The following is a 21,316-nucleotide window of genomic DNA, read 5'->3' on the forward strand; positions in this document are numbered from 1 at the left end:
TAGTTTACGGACACACCAATAAATTGATTATTTTATGTTTGATAATTATTAGTTAATGAAAATTTATGAACATTAATAATTATATTGTATTTTTAAGTCACTTAGACTATGTTTGAATTTTTAATTAAATTATTTTAAGGAGCTTGAACTATATATATATATATATATATATATATATATATATAAATATGTATTTATGATTTACTATTTATTTTTACAATTCAAGTTTAAAATTGTATTTACTATGTTATATTAAAAATGCGTTTTTAACAATAATCATTGAGTCACGGTTAAATAACACTGCTTACAACCGGATCAAAATGACGTGGCATAGCCCTGATGTTTCGAGGAAAGGAAGTCATGCATTTTTTTATTTTCTTTTTAATAATTGAGAAACTTTCTTTTGAAGTGAAGGTTGTGTTTGCAAATGCTTGAGAGGGGTGTGTTTAGCTGAAGCCGCCGCCGTTTAAAGGTTTCTCCTTTTCTCCAAACAAAATCCTGAAGTCATTTCAAAAGAATCAAAATGCCCTTATTCAGCTGCCATTGAACAACATTCACTCGAAATCTAGACGAACAAAAAAGAGATCAGAAAGCATGCATTAATGGATCAAACATCAAAAGTCAACAAGCTCAAAGATTCACAAATGAATGGCAAGAATTTCAACAAGAGACATCTTTAAATTCAGACACGCCATTCTCACCCATCACCCCTCCCTTCCCACTCCAAAACAAATCACCCTCTTGTCACCATCATCTTCATATTCCGCTTCTATAAAAGACATGCCAATTACTTCTTACAACAACCCAAGATTTGAACTCTTATACTCAACTCTAAACCCATTTCATCTTTACCAAATCCAAGCTCAATTGATTACTTGTGGCCTTTTCTCCTTATGGTCTCCTAGACTGCTCAAACATTTTGCAGATTTTGGTGATATTGATTACACTATTTTCATTTTCAAATTTATTGCTTCTCCGGGTACTTTTGTTGTAAATAATGTTGTTAAAGCGTATTCGCTTAGTTCTGAGCCGAACAAGGCTCTTGTTTTCTATTTTGAGATGTTAAAGAGTGGGTTTTGTCCAAATAGTTACACTTTTGTTTCGCTTTTTGGGTGTTGTGCTAAAGTCGGATGTGCTAAATTAGGAAAAAAGTATCATGGGCAAGCTGTGAAAAATGGGGTTGATAGGATATTGCCAGTAGAGAATTCATTGATCCATTGTTATGGCTGTTGTGGGGATATGGGGTTAGCTAAGAAGGTGTTTGATGAAATGTCGCATAGAGATTTGGTGTCGTGGAATTCGATTATTGATGGGTATGCTACTCTTGGTGAGTTGGGTATTGCTCATGGATTGTTTGAGGTAATGCCTGAGAGAAATGTGGTTTCTTGGAACATCCTGATAAGTGGGTACTTGAAGGGTAATAATCCCGGTTGCGTGCTAATGCTGTTTAGGAAAATGATGAATGATGGGATGAGAGGTAACGATTCGACTATAGTCAGCGTGCTTAGTGCTTGTGGTAGGTCAGCTAGATTGAGGGAAGGACGTTCAGTTCATGGGTTTATTGTTAAGAAGTTTTCGAGTATGAATGTAATTCATGAGACTACATTGATAGATATGTATAATAGATGCCATAAGGTTGAAATGGCACGGAGAATTTTTGATAAAGTGGTAAGGAGGAATTTGGGGTGCTGGAATGCAATGATTTTGGGGCATTGCCTTCATGGGAATCCAGATGATGGACTTGAGTTATTTAAAGATATGGTTGATCGGGCAGGGTTGGGGAAACGTGACTCTGTCCATCCAGATGAAGTTACTTTCATAGGGGTGCTGTGTGCTTGTGCTCGAGCTGGACTGTTGACTGAGGGAAAGAATTTTTTCAGCCAAATGATTTACAACCACGGTCTAAAGCCAAATTTTGCACATTTTTGGTGTATGGCTAATCTTTATGCTCGTGCTGGACTAATTCAAGAGGCAGAGGATATATTAAGAACCACACAGGAGGAGGAGGAGGATATGCCATTAGAATCCTTGGTATGGGCTAATTTGCTCAATTCGTGTCGTTTCCAAGGAAATGTGGCTTTGGGGGAAAGAATTGCGAACTCATTGATCGATATGGAACCTTGGAATATTTTGCATTACCGGCTGCTACTGAATGTTTATGCTGTGGGAGGTCGATGGGATGATGTTGCTATGGTAAAAGACCTGGTGAAAACAAAGATGAAGGGCAGAACGCCAGGATGTAATCTTGTGGACTTGAAAGAAATTGTTCACAACTACGAAGTTGGACGCCTTTTGCCAGAGAGGATTGGTGAACTCAACACACAGTTGATGAAATGGCCGTGAGACCCAGTTTATGAATTGCTAGTTCAGATCAGCATCCACTAAACAAGACGCCGGCTGGGAGGAGGAAAGGTACTGCATCTGCTACACATTCATGGAGTAAGTTCTAATAGAACAAGATGACAGGTGGATTGCCTAAAGAGAGTGAGAGCTTAGCTGAGCAAGGAAGTGCTTGCCAAATTTATTTATTTTTGCAGGATCAGTTCTTTATACAGGATGAAATGATATTTACTCTTGCTTTGAGTGGTGAGAGATGCCGACTCTGGTCTTTAACTTTAGAAGACAGTGGGCTATGGCTAACAAGTTGAATGAGAGGTATTATGCCATTATTTTGTTATGAGATGTGCATCATCATATTTTGCAGTACTAACAAAAAATTTATGAAACTGGTATTTTAGAAAAAATTTCATTACACGAATGGAAATTCGTCTGCTGCCGTCAGGGTATTCAAATGCACGCCTCGCCTGCAATCAGGCAATGCGCTTGTGGTGAATGGTGATCTGCTTATTTCGAAGAGTAATACTCTCTCATTATTACTCTATCATTGGCCAGGCGGCTTAGGCATAACTCGATTCCCAGTGTTTAATCGAGTCAAACATCTTTATTGTATAACACAAGCCTCGATCAAAAGGAAGGCAAGCCAACTTGCAGCGCTCAAATCAGCCTTTGCCCACCCTGCAATATCCCCACGAATTTATCACAAACAGGAGCATGGGATTGTTCATGAATACAGTTTATTCAATCTCTTTCAACAGAGCGCAGATACAACCTATGATGCAAGTTTTTGCCTACTCTATTTTGAGTAAAAGCCATGCAACTCAATTTACATGTTACTGGAAAAAGATGTAAGAGAACCTATCTCACATGAAATAATTACAAAAACATAGAATAATATAGAAAATTAAGAACTCATGCTCAACTATCTATATCTAAGTCATTGTTTGACATTGAAGTCCAATTGTATTTTTAAAAAAAAATTTAAAAAAAAATTAGATTCAAATCAATTATTTTTTATATTTTTATATTGTTTTAATATGTTGATATTAAAAATAAATTTTAAAAATATAAAAATATATTATTTTATTATATTTCCAAACGAAAAAATAAACTCTAATTTTATCTGACATACACCTCAAAAGATGAGCTACAAGTGAGGGGATGCTAGAATATAAGATAAGGATATGATTTATATTATACAAAACTCTAAACAGTATGGTCAAAATACTATGCACACATCATTGTTCATCTTCTCACGTTTCATTGTGGACTTACTGTTTAAAATTTTGTTTTTCTTTTTTAATTTGGTTCTCATATTTTTTTTTGTATGATTGCATTCATTTCTAGCCAAGTTCAAGAACAATTGAATTGAATTCATTAACTAAGAATAAAATTGAAAGATAGAGGACCAAAATAAAAAAAGCATTGCAGATAGGTTATGGTTTCAAAATTCATACAAAAAGTTTAATTTAATTCTTAAACTTTACAAATTACAAATATTTGTCCCCTAATATTTTTTCAATTCACTTTTAGTATAAAAGTTTATTTTTTTACTTTTTAGTCTCTAGTTTGAGAAGGAGAGGGAAAGATTATTGGATTTCAGCGACAAAGAGAAAAAAAATCGGTGTTAACACCAATTCTAGTCGTTAAAATGATTGATTTTAGTGTCCAAATGTTTTATTTGATGAGGAGAGTTCCACTTAGATGTTTTTTTATCTTGAAATTGCATAAAAAATTATTACTAAGCTCAGGAAGATTTTTTGTTTTGGGTTAATTTTGGTTTTGTGTGGTTTATTTTTGTTTTTTAAGGCCATTTATGGATTTTTTTTTAAAGATGTTTATGTCTTTTTCTAGGTGTTTTAGATCAAAAATAGGTTTTTGGATAAAAAAAACATAGACCCTATTTTTTTTACCACAACAATGGCTAGAATATAGGGAATATCAGACAACGTGTCGTCTGAAATGTTTTTTTCAAAAATTATTGAGAACATGTCAACTATCCCAATTATATTTTTTAAAAAAATATAGGTCATTCTCAAATAGATCAAGCCAGCAACGCGTAACTTCTTTCTTTCTTTCTTTTTTGTTATTTTGTCTTTTTAAAAAAATATATGTTTTTTAAAATATTTTCTTAATTTATATTTAAATTATACCCCTTCTCTTGGATTCTTTATTTTTTATATTTAGCTTTTTTAAAATAGTGGTTGTTTTTTTAATTATTTTGTATATATTTTATTTATAAAGAGATTCTATTAATTCATCTATAATTGTTTTATATGTTTTATATAATTAAACTTTATTTTTTAAAATAAAAAAAAAATTGGATAGTACTTTTAACAAGTGCAATCTTGCAAGATATTTTTTTTTTCTTTGATTTTATTCAATCAATTTTATAAATGTATCTATTTCTATTATCATTTGATTAAATAAAAAAATTTATTTTAATAAATAGAGCAATCGAATACAATCAAATAAATGAACCGTGTTACAAGATTAAATATCTTGATTTATAGCTATCTTTTAATTTTTCCATATACTTATTTAATTATTGTTAATGACTTCTTCTTCTTCTTTCTTTTATTGACATGGATGTTTCTCAATTTATTTAATTAGATATTTTAATTAATTTTTTAATTTATATTTAATATTTTTTATGTAAAGAAAATTTGATAATTGCATAAATTTTCAAACTATGCTTAATATTTTTATGTAAAAACGCATGTAAAAAAATACCTACATGTTTAATTTTTTTATTAAAAAAAAAAAGAGGGCATGTAACAGAACACGGTCAAAGTAGTAGAATCGGTAACTGTTCTTCCTTAAGTCTGATCCCAAGTGACAGTACATCCCCCTTACACAACTAGTTATTCTTTGAAACATGTTACACGCATCGTATAGGTGGAAAAATAGCAGCAGATCGAAGTCTTCTCTGCACTAAAAGATGATGACCCCCGAAGTGGAGGCATTCGAGCAAGTCCACAACACGACAAAATAAAATTCTCAACAATACATGGTCGTTAACCATCTAGATGATAATCCAGTGGTAAGAGCTCGGAATCAAAAGGTTTGCTTCCTCTGTAGTCACAGGTTCGAGCCCTATAGTTGCTCATATGATGGCCACTAGAGGCTTACATGGTCGTTAACTTCAGAGCCCGTGAGATTAGTCGAGGTGTGCGCAAGCTGACCCGGACACCCACGTTAAACTAAAAAAAAAAATTCTCAACAATACACAACAACCTGAAGAGACAACTTGCGGGCACCGCTAAACCAAATGAGGAGCAAGAACTTGCAAGGTAATAAAGCACAACGCTACCTAATTCAATTCATGCTTCAGGTTGCAGGCAGATTAAGTAACAAAGAGACACCAAGACTTGATGATTATGTCCAAGAAACAAACTTGGCAGGAACACAGAGGGAAAACAGATACAACAGATAAGGATCACTGCAAGTCTGCAACAAATAACATTTGCCCACAAGCAGAGGATTGATTGCAGGAAACTACTACCAATCCCCTCCCCAGAATACAAGTATTATTTACAGTCAATGTGCTCACAGGTTCACAATGAAGTCATAGAAACATAGTCTTGTCTACGCTAAGATAACCCACAGCATTCATTTGGCATTAGAACAACATTCCTTCCATGAAACCATCAGACGCACTTCATTCAAATGCCCACTGGTTCTCACGGCGAACTTCCTCCTCCTCCTCAGGTGTAAAGTCATTCTTGATGTTAAAGGTCTTCCTAATTTCCTCTGGAGTCTTTCCCTTGATCATGTCTGCAACAGTCTGGCATGTCAGGTCCAGCAAGCCCTTGATGTTCAGATAGTTGGCCGCCTGCAGAACACAATTGAATGACAAAGTTACTGGTTAGCCTTAATTCCCCACACAACCTGAGCAATTTTGAGAGAGGACATTTCATTTTTGCATCAAATTAAAAAGTCACAATCAACTGGGTATAAGAGTGAAAACATTACTGTCAGATTCAACTGCCGTACCTATCATGTAAGCCAGAAAACAGAATATAAGACAATATAATGATTCTGTACAGATAATTTTATTTATTGAAGCAGCCTACTCTATTTTTATTCAAAGAAGAATCAGTTCATTGCAATGCGAGCTACTATTCAAGTAAAATTAGAAACTTCTACCACATTGAAAACAAAGGATTTCCCAAACTATGCAACTTATTCCATTAAATTCAATATCTCTGCCTATGTCACTATACCTCCTGTAATGGCATTTTATTACATAATCCAACACTGAAAAAAAACCTTGTGAGGACACCCCTAAATCATAAGTAGTGTTAAATACACAATCTCAGCACCTAAAATTATTCAACAATCAAGAAACAACAAAATATCAACGCAGACATCATTAACAATGAACCCCCATTTTAAAAATCAATAACCTAAATTAATACATTAAATAAAATCACCGAGTACCAAAAAGGTTCAGACATGATTTTGCTCCAACAATTACTACCTCATATCCAACATAAACAGCACCACTCAATTAGCATACAGTACTTATTCCAGTAAACCAAATATAACTGCTTATGTCGCTCTCTCTCCCATCCAATTGCATCTGATACACTATTTAACCTGAACTCCAAAACATCCATAAGAAACCAAAAACAAAAACAAAAGGAACAAAATATTTTCACATCCAAGGCCTTTGAGCAAAAACAGAGCTTCATGAATTAGCTCCTAAAAGCTCACACTAGATTCTAGGAATGGCGATTTCACCCGAAACCAATGGATTCTAACCTAAACTGTCCCAAATCAGTAGGATATTTTATGGATAATTCAGGTTAAAGTTGGGTTCAGGTATGGATAGTAAGGACAGCCAAGTTTCGGGCAGGTAATGGATGCTGCTCTACCCAACCTAAAAACCCCACCCAGAATTTTTTGAAAGATTAATGACCATTGACCACACTAGTGACCGTCAGGCCATAAATAAAAAAGCCTACCAAACCCACTCTTTCCCATCAGAACATATAAAAATACAAGAGGATTATATCAGTCATTCGAAATCGTGAATCCTAACCCTAACAATCCAATCGAATAGATAAGTACAGCAGTTACAGCAATAGAGTGCAATAGCTCATCATCATCCTATATTACTTTAAAACCACAAATGGTAAAAAGGGAAGCAGAGAAGAAGCCATGAACAAGATCCATGGAAGAGGATCCTCATGCCATCCAATACTCTCTGCTTTTCTTCCAACTACTTCCTCGCTGAGGTGGTTTCATTTCTTCAATGCATGGATCTGTATTCTTAATCATTTGGTCTATTTTGGGCTTAGATTAATTGAATTTGGGGATTGTTGTGATGAGCCAATTCCATTTTATTTTATGATAAATAATGTTGATTTGTTCTCTCAATTGAGTATACTCAATCTAAAATGTATTAAAATCCCATTCTCACTAGACTCTCTCTATGAATATGGATAAATGACAAAATTGGTATATTAGATGTAGTCTCATTACAAGGTTTGTGAATTTTAGATGTTACATTCATTGCAAGGACTTTTCACGATTTCTTTTTTTTACTTGGAGCTGTTGGGTTTAGTAGTATCTTACTAAATCAAATGGGCAGGGGCTAAATTGAAAAGTGATGGCCAGTGGACAAGTTAAAAACTATATACATTTGGTTATTTGACATTAGAAGTTCAAAAATGCTCCAGATTCTCTCTAAGAAATCATAGTGGTTACATTATTTTTAATGGACATCTTGTTTAACCTGAACCTTTTCCAACATGAGTTTTCATTGTGCACATATGATTACAGATGTTTGTATACTATAGGTTTTATGTGGACAGTTGACTTATCTGAATTTTATTTTGACAAAAGACCAGAAGATGGAAACCTGTACAAGAACTGGGGGGGGTGAAGATGCCGAGGTGGGGCATTTGCCTATTGTCTAATTCTCTGAACCATATATTTGGATTTGCAGATTTATGAACATTCATTGAATTCTTTGGTAGTGATGTGATGATGCGACTAGAACCTTCTGGTCCTTCTTTGAGTGAATGGGAGAGTACGATGATTAATGATGCGACTTGAACCTCCTGGTTCTTCGATGAGTGAATGGGAATAGGATGATTTCCCCACAACGTTGTACCTTACTATTGTCAGTTGTTAATCTCTGTATCAATCAATTATGTATTGGTTGGAATACTTGTTGGGTTATAATATCGGTGGCCATTGATTATTTCTGTTTTTCCAAATTTCCTTGGAGGCCAATTATATTTCAATTGGCTGTTTTCAGTAAAGAATTCATCTCTTATTCAGTGATGACCATCTCTTCAGGATATGGTTTTTTTGGATATGATGTTGGGGGTCTCAGTTGATTTCCAGAAATAAGATCTATGTATAGAGTTCTTACAAAATAGAACGTGAATTTGCATCATTTCACATGCTTTTTAAACTCTTTTTGGGTCGAAAACCAGGGAAAATTTTAAGAATTATAGATGTGTTCATGTAATGGGTACCTGAATGGATACCCAAAACCCAATCAAGTCTTCGGGTATCCAAAATTCAAACTGGCGGGCAATAAGTCTGATATGGATACTAGTTATGGATTCAGTTTTGGGTATCGATAGTACCAAAACCCGACTTGCCATCCCTGGTCTCAAAGTCAATGTACTTTTTATTTACATATAACTTAAAGACTTTTAATAACAATCCTAATTATACTGCCTAAGAGTATAATTTAGGCTAAACAAGTTAAAGCACCTAAAATACATCAACAATCAACAATAACTAACCCTAATTAATAAAAATCAACCTAGTTAATCCCTAGTTAATCTAATTTTTTTCAGTTAAAAAAGATTGCTTCACATAACTTCTAATATAACCTAATTAAGTTTTCTTAAAAGAAAAAAAATAATAATTAAAGCACCTAAAATAAATAAGAAGAACTAACCTTAATCGCTGCAGGATTCAGAATTAATCAACAATTAAAATCCCTAATTAATATCAATTTAAAAAACTCAGCATCTCACAAAAAGTAATAACAGATCTGACAAAAAAAAGACATACCAAAATAAGATCAAAAAGTGTAGCCTGATCAACTCTAACAAACTCAGTATCCCAATTCTTAAGCTCATCATCGCCGCTGTTAGTTCCTCGATCCTCGGGTTTTGGAGTCTCAACGTGTTTCTTGCAGTACTCGATAACTTTCGCTAAGATCTTGCTTGTTACGTTCGGCAACGGAATTCCGTTATCGGCGCAATCGTCTTCTATCATGTGCTTAATAGTCTGTGACTCTAAAGCTACGGCTTCGTCGACTTCGAACGACTCGCCGTCGCTGCTCCTTAGGGATATCTTTCTTCCAGACGACATCGTTTTGGAGTTGTTTGTGGTGGCTTCTGTTTCTCCCTCTTATCTGCAATAATAAATAGAAGTTACAGCAAGAGTAGAGAGACCCTGCTTTGGGTTGGGTTTTTTAATATTGTTTTTTCAATGTGGTGAAACGTCACCGTTGAAAAATAAATTGGGAATCCCTATTGTAGCTTTTGGTTTTGTCGTTCCATGAAGTCAAACATTTTTTGGGTGGAGGAGAGGATTGTGCATGTGGCAAGCATTGATTGGGTAATGTTATTTCTCTAGCTAATGATATTTTGCCATGTGTCATGAGAGGATTAGAGGTGGGACCGAAGGCGGTAAAAGGAAAGTAAATCGTTTTGCACTCGGCAGAAGAGGTGGTGCGGTCTTGGGAAGGAATCATTTTTGTAAACAATTCCGCATCAAAAATTCAATTCAATCATAATGAGTATGTTTATTTTTATATTTTAAAAATATTTATAAATTTTTTATTTTCTTATTTTTTTAGATCATATTAAAAATAAATTTTAAAAAATATATTATTTATTTAAATTCAAATTCCTTACTTCGCTGTTTATTACAAACATGGTAATTAAATTCAATTTTTAATATTCCAAACGAGTTGCTCAACTTGATAATCTTTAAATTCGCTTTGGTGCCTAATGATATTCTAGGAATAACTTTTGCGTGAGGATTTGGTTGAATGATGGATTTTTGGGGTCCAAAAAGTTACACTCTAATTTTCCCAACACCAGTAGTTAAAAATTAGGTTTTCAAATAAAATATCATTTATTTTTTTTATAAAAAACAGATGACGTATTTACTTCTATACATTAAAAAAAAATATCAACCCACATGCTTGGCTTTCAGGTTTTCACGCCCAGACACGCATGAACTTTTAATTATTTTGCTACTCACAAGGACTTTTCAGGCTAAACTCATGAACACTTGGCTCTTTATTTTATTTGTTTTTGTTTTTTAAAAAAAAACTTTAATTCAAACCCTCATTCTTTTCATGTATTTTTATTTTTGCATTCATGTTTTTTATTTAAATTTTAATTAAGACTCTCCCTCAATTTTTAGATTCTTAATGGATTAAACAAAAAAATAAATTTCAAAAGACAAGGTTATTAAACTCGGTAACAACTATGACTAAGATAACAAGTTAAGTGGGTTAATTTGGGTCTATCCAAAATATTATCATTCTAATATTTATTTATAAAGAAAAATTTGGATTTTTATTATTTTAATATTTTTTTTAAAAAAAAAAAGCAAATTAGGTTTTGGCTTTATCTACCGAGTTAGCTGGGCCACATCTAAAGATCCAGTTCTATTTAAAACGTTGTCGTGTTAATATTAATAAAAAAAATTAAAATGATGACTTTTACAATTTTTTAATCAAACTTGGTTTTGATCGGGTCGTAGTTGGACTTGTCAAATCGACCGAATTATATGAGCTCAACTCTCATAAAATTTAATTTAATAAAAATATAATTAGACAAATATCTTTTTATCCTTATTTTAAAGTGTCTAGGATTTTTTTTATGTTTTTGGTCATTGTTTTTTATTTTTATTAAAAGGAGATGTTATACTAGTAAATTATTTTGTTTTAATAAAATCTAAATTATTACTCTTTTTATATTAAAAAAATATCACCATATAAAATAAATTATTTTGTTTCAATAAAATTTAAATTATTATTGTTTTTATATATTAAAAATATCATCATATAAAATTGATGATTCCCTAAAAGATAGAATCCGTAGTCGTGATATATTAATGATTCCCTACAAAATAATTTATATTTATCTTTAAGATTTCCGGCTAAGTATTTAATTAAAAAAACATTTTAATAATGTTAACATATATTTATCAATGCATAAAAACCTCAAATTAATTTTATTAAACGCATGCTTCAAGTTTTAAATTCCCAATTACATTTAAAAAGCACTTTATAGGTTGCTTTTTTTTCCATAAAAAATTATTGATACAACCCATAACAAAGTTTGGGCCATGTAAATAGTCCCTTCTAACACTCCCCATTTGCTGGCTAGTCGCGAATAATTAGACTAATTAACACGTTGTTGAGATCCATGACCCATTTTTGCTCAAATATTCCTTGAGTTAGCAATGCAATTTCACGGCAGCCAAAATTCTGCTCGCTTAAAATTTATTTTTATTTTTATTTAAAATTAATTATTTTAATGTTTTTTAATCATTTAATTTAAACACGATGGTATTAAAAATATTTTTTTAAAAAAATATTATTTTAATATATTTTTGAAAAAAACATTTTCTAACACAAATCTATCACAACAACACTTCTAAATACGCATTTAATTGGGTCCAAAAAAACATCCTTTTGAGTTCACACCCTACTAAAAATAATACGAGAAAAACATGCATTCAATCGTTACTGAAATAAGACAGACTGAGCCAACTAATTAACAGAAATAAAACTATATATCAATTAAAATATATAGCTTATGGCACATCACGAGTGGATATTGAAGGAATGAAAGCTACTATACATATATAGGTGACTCAACATATTGGATAACACTCATGGCACAACGCGATCCCATACAAGTTCCATATAGCAGCGGCAATGGCCCATTGCCTATATAGTATCCAACCACCAGCTAAATAATCTCTCGGATTATCTCTTAAGATTCCATGAACTGAGACGGAGGCGGGCTTGTTTTTGTCTTCTCGGGACCTGCAAAAGTGACAAACATCACATGAGCACAATTGCACAGGACCAGTCCACATCTTATTAATTGAAGTTTAACAAGACAGATTCCAAGAATACATGCCATAAACCCCACGAATCTCCACTTCTCGCCATTCTTGCACAAGGGCACAGCAACAACACATCAAATGCGAGAGGAAATCGTCAATAAACCCTCCCTGCCAAAGAAGTTGGTAGGAGTGAGGGGCAACTCTTGAGGAAAACAGATCTATATTTTCAAGATGAAGACTGGCTAGGAAGTAGGAACAACAGGAGATCCTCACAAATAGAAAATTATAGCATAAAACATTGGTTGTCAATGGATCTGGTATTAACGTATTACTTTTACTTTTATGCAGATGATTTCAGGGTTATGTGATGGCTTAATAAACTTTCAATTGGACAGTTTAGAACCATTTAATATCAGCATCACCTTACAAAATATGCTCAGTGCCAGGAACTGCATTTGAATTCTGGACAAAGGCATTGTATTTCACTCTATTATTACACGATACACACACAAACACTAGAGATGTTCATCATCCAATGTGCATGTTTCTGTAAACTATGGGATACCCAAAGAAAAAATATCATAACCATGCAGCAGGAAGGTAGGAATTACCGTGATATTCAATGTTTTGCGAAGCTCCCTTCTAACACAGCAAGTATAGCAACAACACGACAACATCATTGAATATGCCATCAATTCATTACAAGCTTCCGCTGAGGCTGATGATCATGAAAATAACATTACCAGAGAAGCTTCAAAACACTTTCAAAAGAATGATTTAGTATTTCAAGTTTCCAATAGTTTTTGCAATTGAAGTTGATAGAAGACAAGGAAAACATTTCAAATCTGACATTCAAAGCCTGTATTTCATCAAGCTATTTAAATCTAATACATCTGAGCTACTTTGTAATATTGTACTTATGTCCGCAAGTCCACAAGCTACTTTGTAATATTAGACAATATTTTCTTCCCTTAAAACCAATTGTCACATAAAGTATATGGGCTACAAAATCAACGTCAAGAGCATTAGCTCCCATATATGGTCTTTGTAAACTCCCCCTACAGTTGAGTTGGAAGCAAAAGTTCTGAAAACACTTGGGATTTTTGTTCACAACAACTCTACGGAGTAAATTAACATGTGGAAGTTATGCAGAACCCTCCAGCATTAGAAGAGAGAAGGGAAAACCAACTCTCTTTAAGTTTACCAAAAGGTCTCCCCTCAAATCCCTTGATTGGCCATCCTTTGTGTTTCTCCAAACCATTGCAAAAATAGCTTAGTAAACCTATGGTCGTGACTAATACAACTTGGCAAATGTAACAGGATCCTGACTACAAAATTAAAGCCACTTACATATATGCCTGTTCTTTGCCACAGTAGCAATCTTTGCAAATGTACCACAAGGATAGAATAAAGTCTTTATACCTGAAATTGAAAAGGATTCTTGTAAGTAAAAGATTTGCTAGGTCTTTTGGTTGTTATCAAGCTCAGTCATTTTTTGACAATTATTTCCTTGAGACGACTTCAGCAAAAGTACAAGAGAACATGAAGTCCAGAAGAATTGAATAAGTACAATTGAAAGATTTGAGATGCAACCTAGACACCTGGGGTAAGGTGTCCCAAAACATGAATGACACTTGAAAATTTATTACATGTCTTGAATAGTTAACAGTTTGTGAAACCAAAACCCGAAACATCAACAACAATCAGGATTTAAATCTTCATTTATTTTCTTCATTTTTGGTGATCACTCGTGTAGGAAAGGAAGAGATTTTAATATAACATTGCAGTAAACAGGAATGAAAATTAAATAAACAAGAAGTTAGTTGCAATTTATCTTATCATGCAGAAGGAAAGTAAAAATATAATAAAGAGATTGGTTTTTCTAGCACAGAATTGTTGGTCTGCATTGATATGAATATGAAAAGTAAGAGAGGGATAGACAGCATGAGGAAAATAGTACATCCAAACTGAATAGGAGAAAAAAGGTAATATATCATTGATTCACTACTGCATAAAACTCGCTAGCAGAGAACAAAAGAAAACAGAATGCCTAATAAGACTTACACAGATATGGCTCTGAACAGCAACCGAGTAAATCTGCATGCCATTCTTCTTGCTGATGTGACCCTCTACTTGACAGCAGATCATCTCTTGATGAAACTGAGGAAGTGTTTCTGCATAAAAAAGTATGCCATTGCCATCAAACTCTCTGAACCACCCTTGGTTTACAGAAATTGTGAAGGTTATATATTTCATATAGCACTCAAACAATGACCATGGAAATACCATGGCATCGAAGGGAGATGTATATAAAAAAAAAGGAAAAGAAAAACTGAAACCATATTCCTTTCTAGCATTTCCAACTTATTAGTGTCAATCTTTCAGGACTTTATAGAATTTAGAGAATTCAGTTTTCTTGGAAAAACCACACCTGGTGACAGTTTTGAAAATTGATATAAATTTCAGTACATATTTATGGTATCAATTTATAATGTTGCAATCAAATTGAATCCTTTCTATTAAACCAACATAAGCAAAGCTCTTTACCAAAAACGTGCAAAGCTTGTTGCAATGGAACTATCTTAAATATCAATTCAAACCAAATCAGCCTTTTGCAAATGAAAAGTCCAAACAAAAACCAACTCAATGTGCTTAGATTATGTTTTTGGTTCATGAATAGAGGTTGGGGCCACACATTAATGCATGACTGTTTACAAACAACAATTTCACCCAAACTCCACAAACATAAATTTTAAAGATATCTAACCTTGAAGTTTTGTGAGAATCACTTTTTGTACTATAGCTGTCATCAAAAGAATGTTTGTTCTCACTAGCATCTGAATATGCAGGCTCCAGTTTCTTAGAACTTTTTGTTGATGAACTCTTCTCCGGAAGAGAACTTGCAGCAGCAACTTCTGTGACCTCAATCAAATGCTGAATTACTTCACATTGGTTCACATCCAAATGTGCTTGCGATCTTTGTAGTTCAAGCTGAAGCTTCTCATTTTCCTTTCGTAGTGCTTCATTAAAACACATGTTTGGATAGGAACAAGAGAGAGTCTTTTTCAACATCGTGGTGTGTTCTCCTGAGCAATCTGGTTTCAGGATAACATCTTGCACCCTTCTGTCCTCGTCATCCAATGTGTACTCACGTTGATCCCTTTCAATATATTCCAGTCTCTCCTGCATACAAGTGAAAAAAAATCCGCTTAGTAGAGCTTTTGTGGTTATAGCATATTTTATAAAGGAACATGAAACATTGAGCAAATGAAAATATTAACCCATTCCTTTATGGATATGAGACAGAGAGTGGATTATCATAAATTCTAGGGGAAGCAAGAATAAATGCAGTTGCTTTTTTTTTGTGTGTGTTTGTGAGGGAGACAGAGAGTTTTTGTTCAGTGTGCATGTGATTGGGTGCAGGGGAAGTTGTTGTTTGGACCAGTCAAAATAGAGCCAGACGGGAAAACTACATGCCAACCAAGTTTCAACAAGGAAGGCCTTGCATTTTCAACTCAAAGACTCCCTCGCACTACAAGTGGAACCATTTTGTGGAAATCCAATCCTCATTCTCTCAATCATTCCCAAACAGAAACATGGATACCCACAGAAAATGCATAAAATACTCACTGCAGGTTAGCTTACCAGAAAACACTAGCACATACTGTGAATTTAATTTCAAATTTCCATCTCTATAAAACAGATTTCCAAATTTTGAAGCCATTTCAATAATCCAAAATTCCCACCACTTGCAACAAGATAATGACTCGTGTTTTAGCGATACAATGTACAGTGAACCAAAAATACATGCACTGGGAAGAAGACAGATAAATAGGTCCATTGATTAATAGAGCTGTCAAGCTAGGGATCACAAGCAAGCATGGTAGAAAAGGAACAAGCAAGTTTCATGAATTCATTCTCCCATCATTAGAGGCTAGATGTCAATAAATAACCAAGGAGTTTGAAGAATGACGAGTAGGCAAGCCAGACATATATAATCAAAGCAACAAAAGATGGAGACAGTTACAGATATCACAGCAATAAGGAACACGGCAGCAAAAAAAAAAGAATAAGAACAATAAATGATACCCGGACTCGAGAATTATCCACAAGAGTAATGAGAGGAACAAGCCGCAAGTACCGATCAATCTCATTCTGTGCCTTTCTAAATTGATACACAATGTTCCACCCCATTGCAAGCAAGTAAAGATAGCTCCTATCCTGACAACTGTTGACCAAAAGATAACTTCTTCTCAAAGCATCTTCAAGCTGCTCCAATGGTTCCCGCGTTTCCGGATACCTCTTAAGCTCCGAGATCTTCAACTGCTCCAACAAGTTCCCAATCAACTTCAAATGCTGTGCAAACTGCCGGCAATTCTTCTTGTGCATCCGTGCTGTAGTTGCAGCTTTACCTATCATGGCTATTAACCGCACTGCATCAATGCCCGTCAGCTGGACCACATTTGCCACCTCCCCAAGATGCTCCCACGTTGCCATTTTCACCACTCAGGCAACCTAAATCCTACCTTACCTGTAGAAAAATTCACTATCACCACTCCAAATATATTTCTTTCATTCTTCAGCTACAGTACTCAAAACTGTTACCAAAATGAAATTACTTGACTGCATTTTCTCAACGCCATTATTACCAAATTGAAGCTACCAAGTTTTTTCTTTCACCCCCATTTTTTTTCAAATTTAAATTTTCTTTTTAAGAAAAAAACCAAACTTTACATGAAAATGCTAATGAGAAAAATGAAATCAATCTCCTCGTAATGGGTCAACAAATTCATTTTCACCACTCAACCACCCCAAATCTAATCGTGCTCGTACAAAGAGTCACATTAATCAGCTTCTTTTTTGTTTTTTACAATCTCAAGTTTTATACCAAATTGAAGCTGCTTGACTAACATGCCAAAATTACAAAACCAAAGCAAAAATAGGTGAGCTTTCAAATAAAAAAATTCTTAGAAAAATGCAGCCAATGTCGAGAAACTAAAAGCATTATTAATTCATTTCACCTTTTGTAAGCCAACTTCTTCAATATTGCAGTAATGTTTTTCGCTTGCATCGCTTTATATAACGCTTACTTCAACTTCAAAGAATTCTTATGCAGAGAGTATCTGGTTTCGAGCCAGATCAAGATCAAATACTAGACTTGTTTACTAGATCTTCAATTTTAGAAACAAACAGCATGACCGTTCAAGATCTTTAAAAGCTGAGAGTAACGGTGTAACTGACCGTTTCAACCGCCACAAAATTAAGCAAAAACAGCAAAGATAAATACATAAATAAATAAAGATAAAGCAGAGAGAGAGAAAAGAGCATTATTATACATTAAGCTTCTTGAGTCACTTTTCAAAGGAAGTAAAAAAGAAATAAAAGCTGAAATAAATAAATAAAAATTCAATAACACATCAATTTCTTCTTCTTTTTCAAAACAAAAAAGAATGTTCAAATCTCCATTGACCCACCTTTTTTCGAACTCTCTCTTTTCTTCTTCTAATTTTTCGCAAATAAAAAGAAAAACTTCACCGGGAATTCAAAGCCTGCAAGAGAAAACAGAAGGCTTCAAAATCGCATTGCAAAAAACTGAAATCTTGCCTTTGAAGAAACACTTTAAAAAAAAAAACAAAAAAAAATGCTAGTGGAAAAACTCACCTTCCTCTCCATGCAAATGCTAGTTCTTTTTGTGAAATGTGAAAATCAGTGAGAAGAAGAAAGAAAGCATTGAATTCTGGGGATCACAGGCATTGCTTTGCGGAAAAGAGAAGAAAGAGGAGCTTCTTTCTTCTTCCTGTGAATGAGTTTTTGGCCTCTTCTGAGTAAGAAGAGATTTTCTGTGTGTGTCAATGTTTCAATCGCTCACAGTAACGGTGTTGTTTGTCTTGTGAGGTTGTGAGTATTGAGTGCACGCAGACAAACCACACAAGCACGCCAGGCTAGCTAGCTAGTACGAAAGGAGTTGGGTTGGATAGTGGAGTATTTGAAGTACAGAAATGCCCTCGTTGAGAATTTTATATTACTAGAAAGGACACTTCCTTTCTTGAGACGACGGAGGGTGAAGGGAATAGCAATTTCACTTTTATTTTCGGAAATGGCACAGGGCTGTTGACTGTTGAGATTTAACGAGCTCCAGCTGGCAGTTGTCTTTGTAATGGAGGGTGTCCTCTTCTCGAATCTGCTATACTATGATTTTCAAGATAATATCATATTATTTAAAATATTTTTTGTTTAAAAATATATTAAAATAATATATTTTGTAAAATTTGTTTCGGATAACAACACATTAAACTAAAAAAAACAGTAAAAAAATAATTAAAAATTAAAAAACTCTTAAGAAACAATTTAGCTGCAAAAACTAACAGAGTTAGGAAAAAGGGGGTATTAGCGTCAAAACAGTAACCAACAAGAACCACAGGAGCAGCAAAAATGCAGCTTTCAGTTTCAACATCCATTCTCTGGCAACTCCCATGTGGACCCATTATGGTAGAAGAGGATGATAGAGCGCACATGCCATCCATCACACGTGTCCCCCATGTTTTTTTCCACTCGTCTCCATTTTCATTCGCGACCATATAATAAAAATCAAATTTCATTATCAATGAATAATTGTTTGTCTTTTGGATGTCTATTAATGTTAGTGGATTTTATACAGATATGCGGGGTGGCTCTGACTGTTTCAGAATCAATTTATTGGCCATTTGTGCAGGTTAGTGCATAAAATATATTCCGTTTCGAAAACGAGATTATTTAATTTCAATCACCATGCATAACACATACGGGAACATGTTTTAAGTATATAAAAGAATCACACGCACATGATTGACATGGACGGTCTACGGCTAATTCTCTATGTTTTTTTTTTAATTTATTAGAATAATGTTACTTGTTGGTTTTGATACAATTTAAAACTAATAATATTTTTTTATAAATAAAACAAAAATATAAACAGCAATAAAATTATAAGCTAATGAAGTTATAGAACTTTATAATATCAATATCAAGAATTGATTAGAAGTTATGGATTTTCCAATCTTATAAATATCAAGTATCGTATATTTTCTTAAAAATTATGTTTTTAAGACAAAAAATCATTACATGACCATAAAATTAAACATGAGACAATATCTCTTTAAAGTCAATCATGTAATGGATTTGGATTAACATTATTATTGGAGTTATTATTAAAAACACAAGCTACTTGTTCTCAACTCCTAAACCTCCTTACTAGAGGAGAGTTATGATAATATTAATATCTCATATCAGTTATATCAGTTACGAGAGTAGAGGGATTTACAGTTTATAAGTTTTATGTACCATCTATTTTGACAATACATCTCAATGGGCCAATCATGTAGCGGATTTGAGCCAGCATCATCATTGATGTCATAGATAAAAGCACGAGCTATGTGCTCTCGACTCCCAATCCTCCTAACTTAAAGGATTATAATGATATTAATATCTCATACCAATTAAGAGTAAGAGGTTTTGATGGCTTATAAGCTTTAAATACCAACTTTTTTTTAATGTGTGTTTTCAAACAAAATCAAACATGATGACATGAGTTCGAATGCATAAAAACATCTGAAATATGAGCATAGGTAATGCATACATATATTCCAAGAAGATCAACCATCGATCTTTGTCTGCTCCAAACTTCCTTCGATGTCTTATCTTGAACGACAAGTGTGAGACTTTTATTCAAGTTATGCATGCCAAAAGTTATGTGGTAAATCACTCATTTTTCTTTTCACAAAATCCATTTGGAAGAGGCACACAAGTTGCGGTAAGTTGCCTTTAAATTTCATAGCTCTCATAAAAATTTACAAATTTATGTGATTTGTACTCTTTACCGTGATTCGTTCGAAGAACTTTTATTGGTTGGTTAGCTTCACTCTCAAAAAGTGTTTCGCGCCTCTTAAAGGCTTCAAAAGCTTCAGATTTCTTTTCCTATTATAACCATATAAAAAAGGTAATTATATTCCATTAGAACATGAAGTTATTGGTCCATAAATATTGGAATGAATAGGCTTTAATGGCTTCCTTTCTCTCCATGACTTTTCTCGTGGAAATTGATTTTAATGTTGTTTGCTCACAACACATTCTTCACAAATTTGAGGAGTAAGAATTTTAGGAGAACCCATCACCATATTTTCTTGATATAAAATTTTCAATCAACCAAAATTAAGATATTCACAATGAAAATCTCATAACCATGCTTTCTCTTTTAATCTCGTCAAAAAGTATGAATGGATAATATTTTAAATATATATAGGAAACAATGGATTCTCTGTCATGTTAACTTTATCAATTAAGCTCAATTTATCATATTCAATTCTACATACTTTGTTTTTTATATAAGTTCCATACCTCTATTTCTTGAAGTTAACCAATGTTAAGAAAATTTATTTTTAATTCTAGAACAAATAAAACATCAGAGATAGTATGAACAATATTCTTCTTAGTTTGGATTGCTACCATTCCTTTTCCTATAACAGAAACTTTAAACTCATCATCAAACTTCATAAAATCTTAATAAGACTCATCTAAATCAAATAAGACTGGTTTATCTCTACTCATGTGATTACTACACCCAATGTTTAAATACCATAAAACTTGATGATTTTTCTCATTCATATGACAAGTCATCAATAAAAAAGTTTCATCTTTCTTATCTACAAAATTAAATTTTCTATTACCATCACTATTTAAATTAGTTTGACATTCAGATTTGTTATGTCTATACTTGTGATACCTAAAACTTTCAACGTTTGATTTGTTCACTGGTTTATCAGTCATTATCAAATTAGTCATTATCAAATTGATCATAGACAATTATTTTTTTCATATTTTAGAAGTACAATGAAAGGACTAAAATACCATTGAAAGAAAAAATTTAAAACTG

General features: G+C 33.3%; 3 protein-coding genes across 6 annotated transcripts; 1 reads left to right on the forward strand and 2 right to left on the reverse strand.

Annotated features, from left to right (window-relative positions):
• Positions 1-780: 780 nt before the first annotated feature.
• Positions 781-2,343, forward strand: LOC18099150 (pentatricopeptide repeat-containing protein At3g51320). The gene has a single exon (XM_006382998.3). It carries the CDS (start codon positions 781-783, stop codon positions 2,341-2,343), a length of 1,563 nt encoding a protein of 520 aa, XP_006383060.3.
• A 3,340-nt stretch (positions 2,344-5,683) lies between these two features.
• Positions 5,684-9,819, reverse strand: LOC18099152 (SKP1-like protein 1B). The gene is made up of 2 exons (XM_024601690.2): positions 9,382-9,819; positions 5,684-6,172 (listed from the first exon to the last, which is right to left on the reverse strand). The coding sequence occupies exons 1-2, from the start codon at positions 9,682-9,684 to the stop codon at positions 5,999-6,001; spliced, it is 477 nt and encodes a 158-aa protein (XP_024457458.1). The 5' UTR covers positions 9,685-9,819; the 3' UTR covers positions 5,684-5,998.
• Positions 9,820-12,110: 2,291 nt separating this feature from the next.
• On the reverse strand, positions 12,111-18,383 carry LOC18099153 (protein MID1-COMPLEMENTING ACTIVITY 1). 4 transcript variants are annotated; one of them, XM_006383002.3, is made up of 9 exons: positions 18,070-18,383; positions 17,883-17,957; positions 16,498-16,939; positions 15,176-15,591; positions 14,473-14,582; positions 13,759-13,830; positions 13,020-13,126; positions 12,483-12,576; positions 12,111-12,385 (listed from the first exon to the last, which is right to left on the reverse strand). In XM_006383002.3, exons 3-9 carry the CDS (start codon positions 16,903-16,905, stop codon positions 12,333-12,335), a joined length of 1,260 nt encoding a protein of 419 aa, XP_006383064.2. In that variant the 5' UTR covers positions 16,906-16,939; positions 17,883-17,957; positions 18,070-18,383; the 3' UTR covers positions 12,111-12,332. The 4 variants fall into 4 exon arrangements, with proteins under 4 accessions (XP_006383064.2, XP_024457714.2, XP_024457716.2 ...); XM_024601946.2 differs by having other exon boundaries at positions 12,479-12,576; positions 18,070-18,380; XM_024601948.2 differs by lacking the exon at positions 12,483-12,576 and having other exon boundaries at positions 18,070-18,380.
• Positions 18,384-21,316: the final 2,933 nt, after the last annotated feature.

This window comes from Populus trichocarpa, chromosome 5 (assembly GCF_000002775.5).
Source record: "Populus trichocarpa isolate Nisqually-1 chromosome 5, P.trichocarpa_v4.1, whole genome shotgun sequence".
In the NCBI taxonomy this organism is placed as follows: Eukaryota; Viridiplantae; Streptophyta; class Magnoliopsida; order Malpighiales; family Salicaceae; genus Populus; species Populus trichocarpa.

Bases quoted from the DNA above. Each gene is read 5' to 3' on its own strand.
- LOC18099150 (XM_006382998.3), top strand. From the start codon at position 781: ATGCCAATTACTTCTTACAACAACCCAAGATTTGAACTCTTATACTCA.
- LOC18099152 (XM_024601690.2), bottom strand. From the start codon at position 9,684: ATGTCGTCTGGAAGAAAGATATCCCTAAGGAGCAGCGACGGCGAGTCG. The intron at 6,173-9,381 runs GTATGTCTTTTT...TGTGTTCTGCAG, and splicing joins CACTTTTTGATCTTATTTTG to GCGGCCAACTATCTGAACAT.
- LOC18099153 (XM_024601946.2), bottom strand. From the start codon at position 16,905: ATGGCAACGTGGGAGCATCTTGGGGAGGTGGCAAATGTGGTCCAGCTG. The intron at 14,583-15,175 runs GTTAGATATCTT...TTTTTTATGCAG, and splicing joins GATTCTCACAAAACTTCAAG to AAACACTTCCTCAGTTTCAT. The intron at 12,386-12,478 runs GTATTCTTGGAA...TCACTTTTGCAG, and splicing joins ATTCGTGGGGTTTATGGCAT to GTCCCGAGAAGACAAAAACA.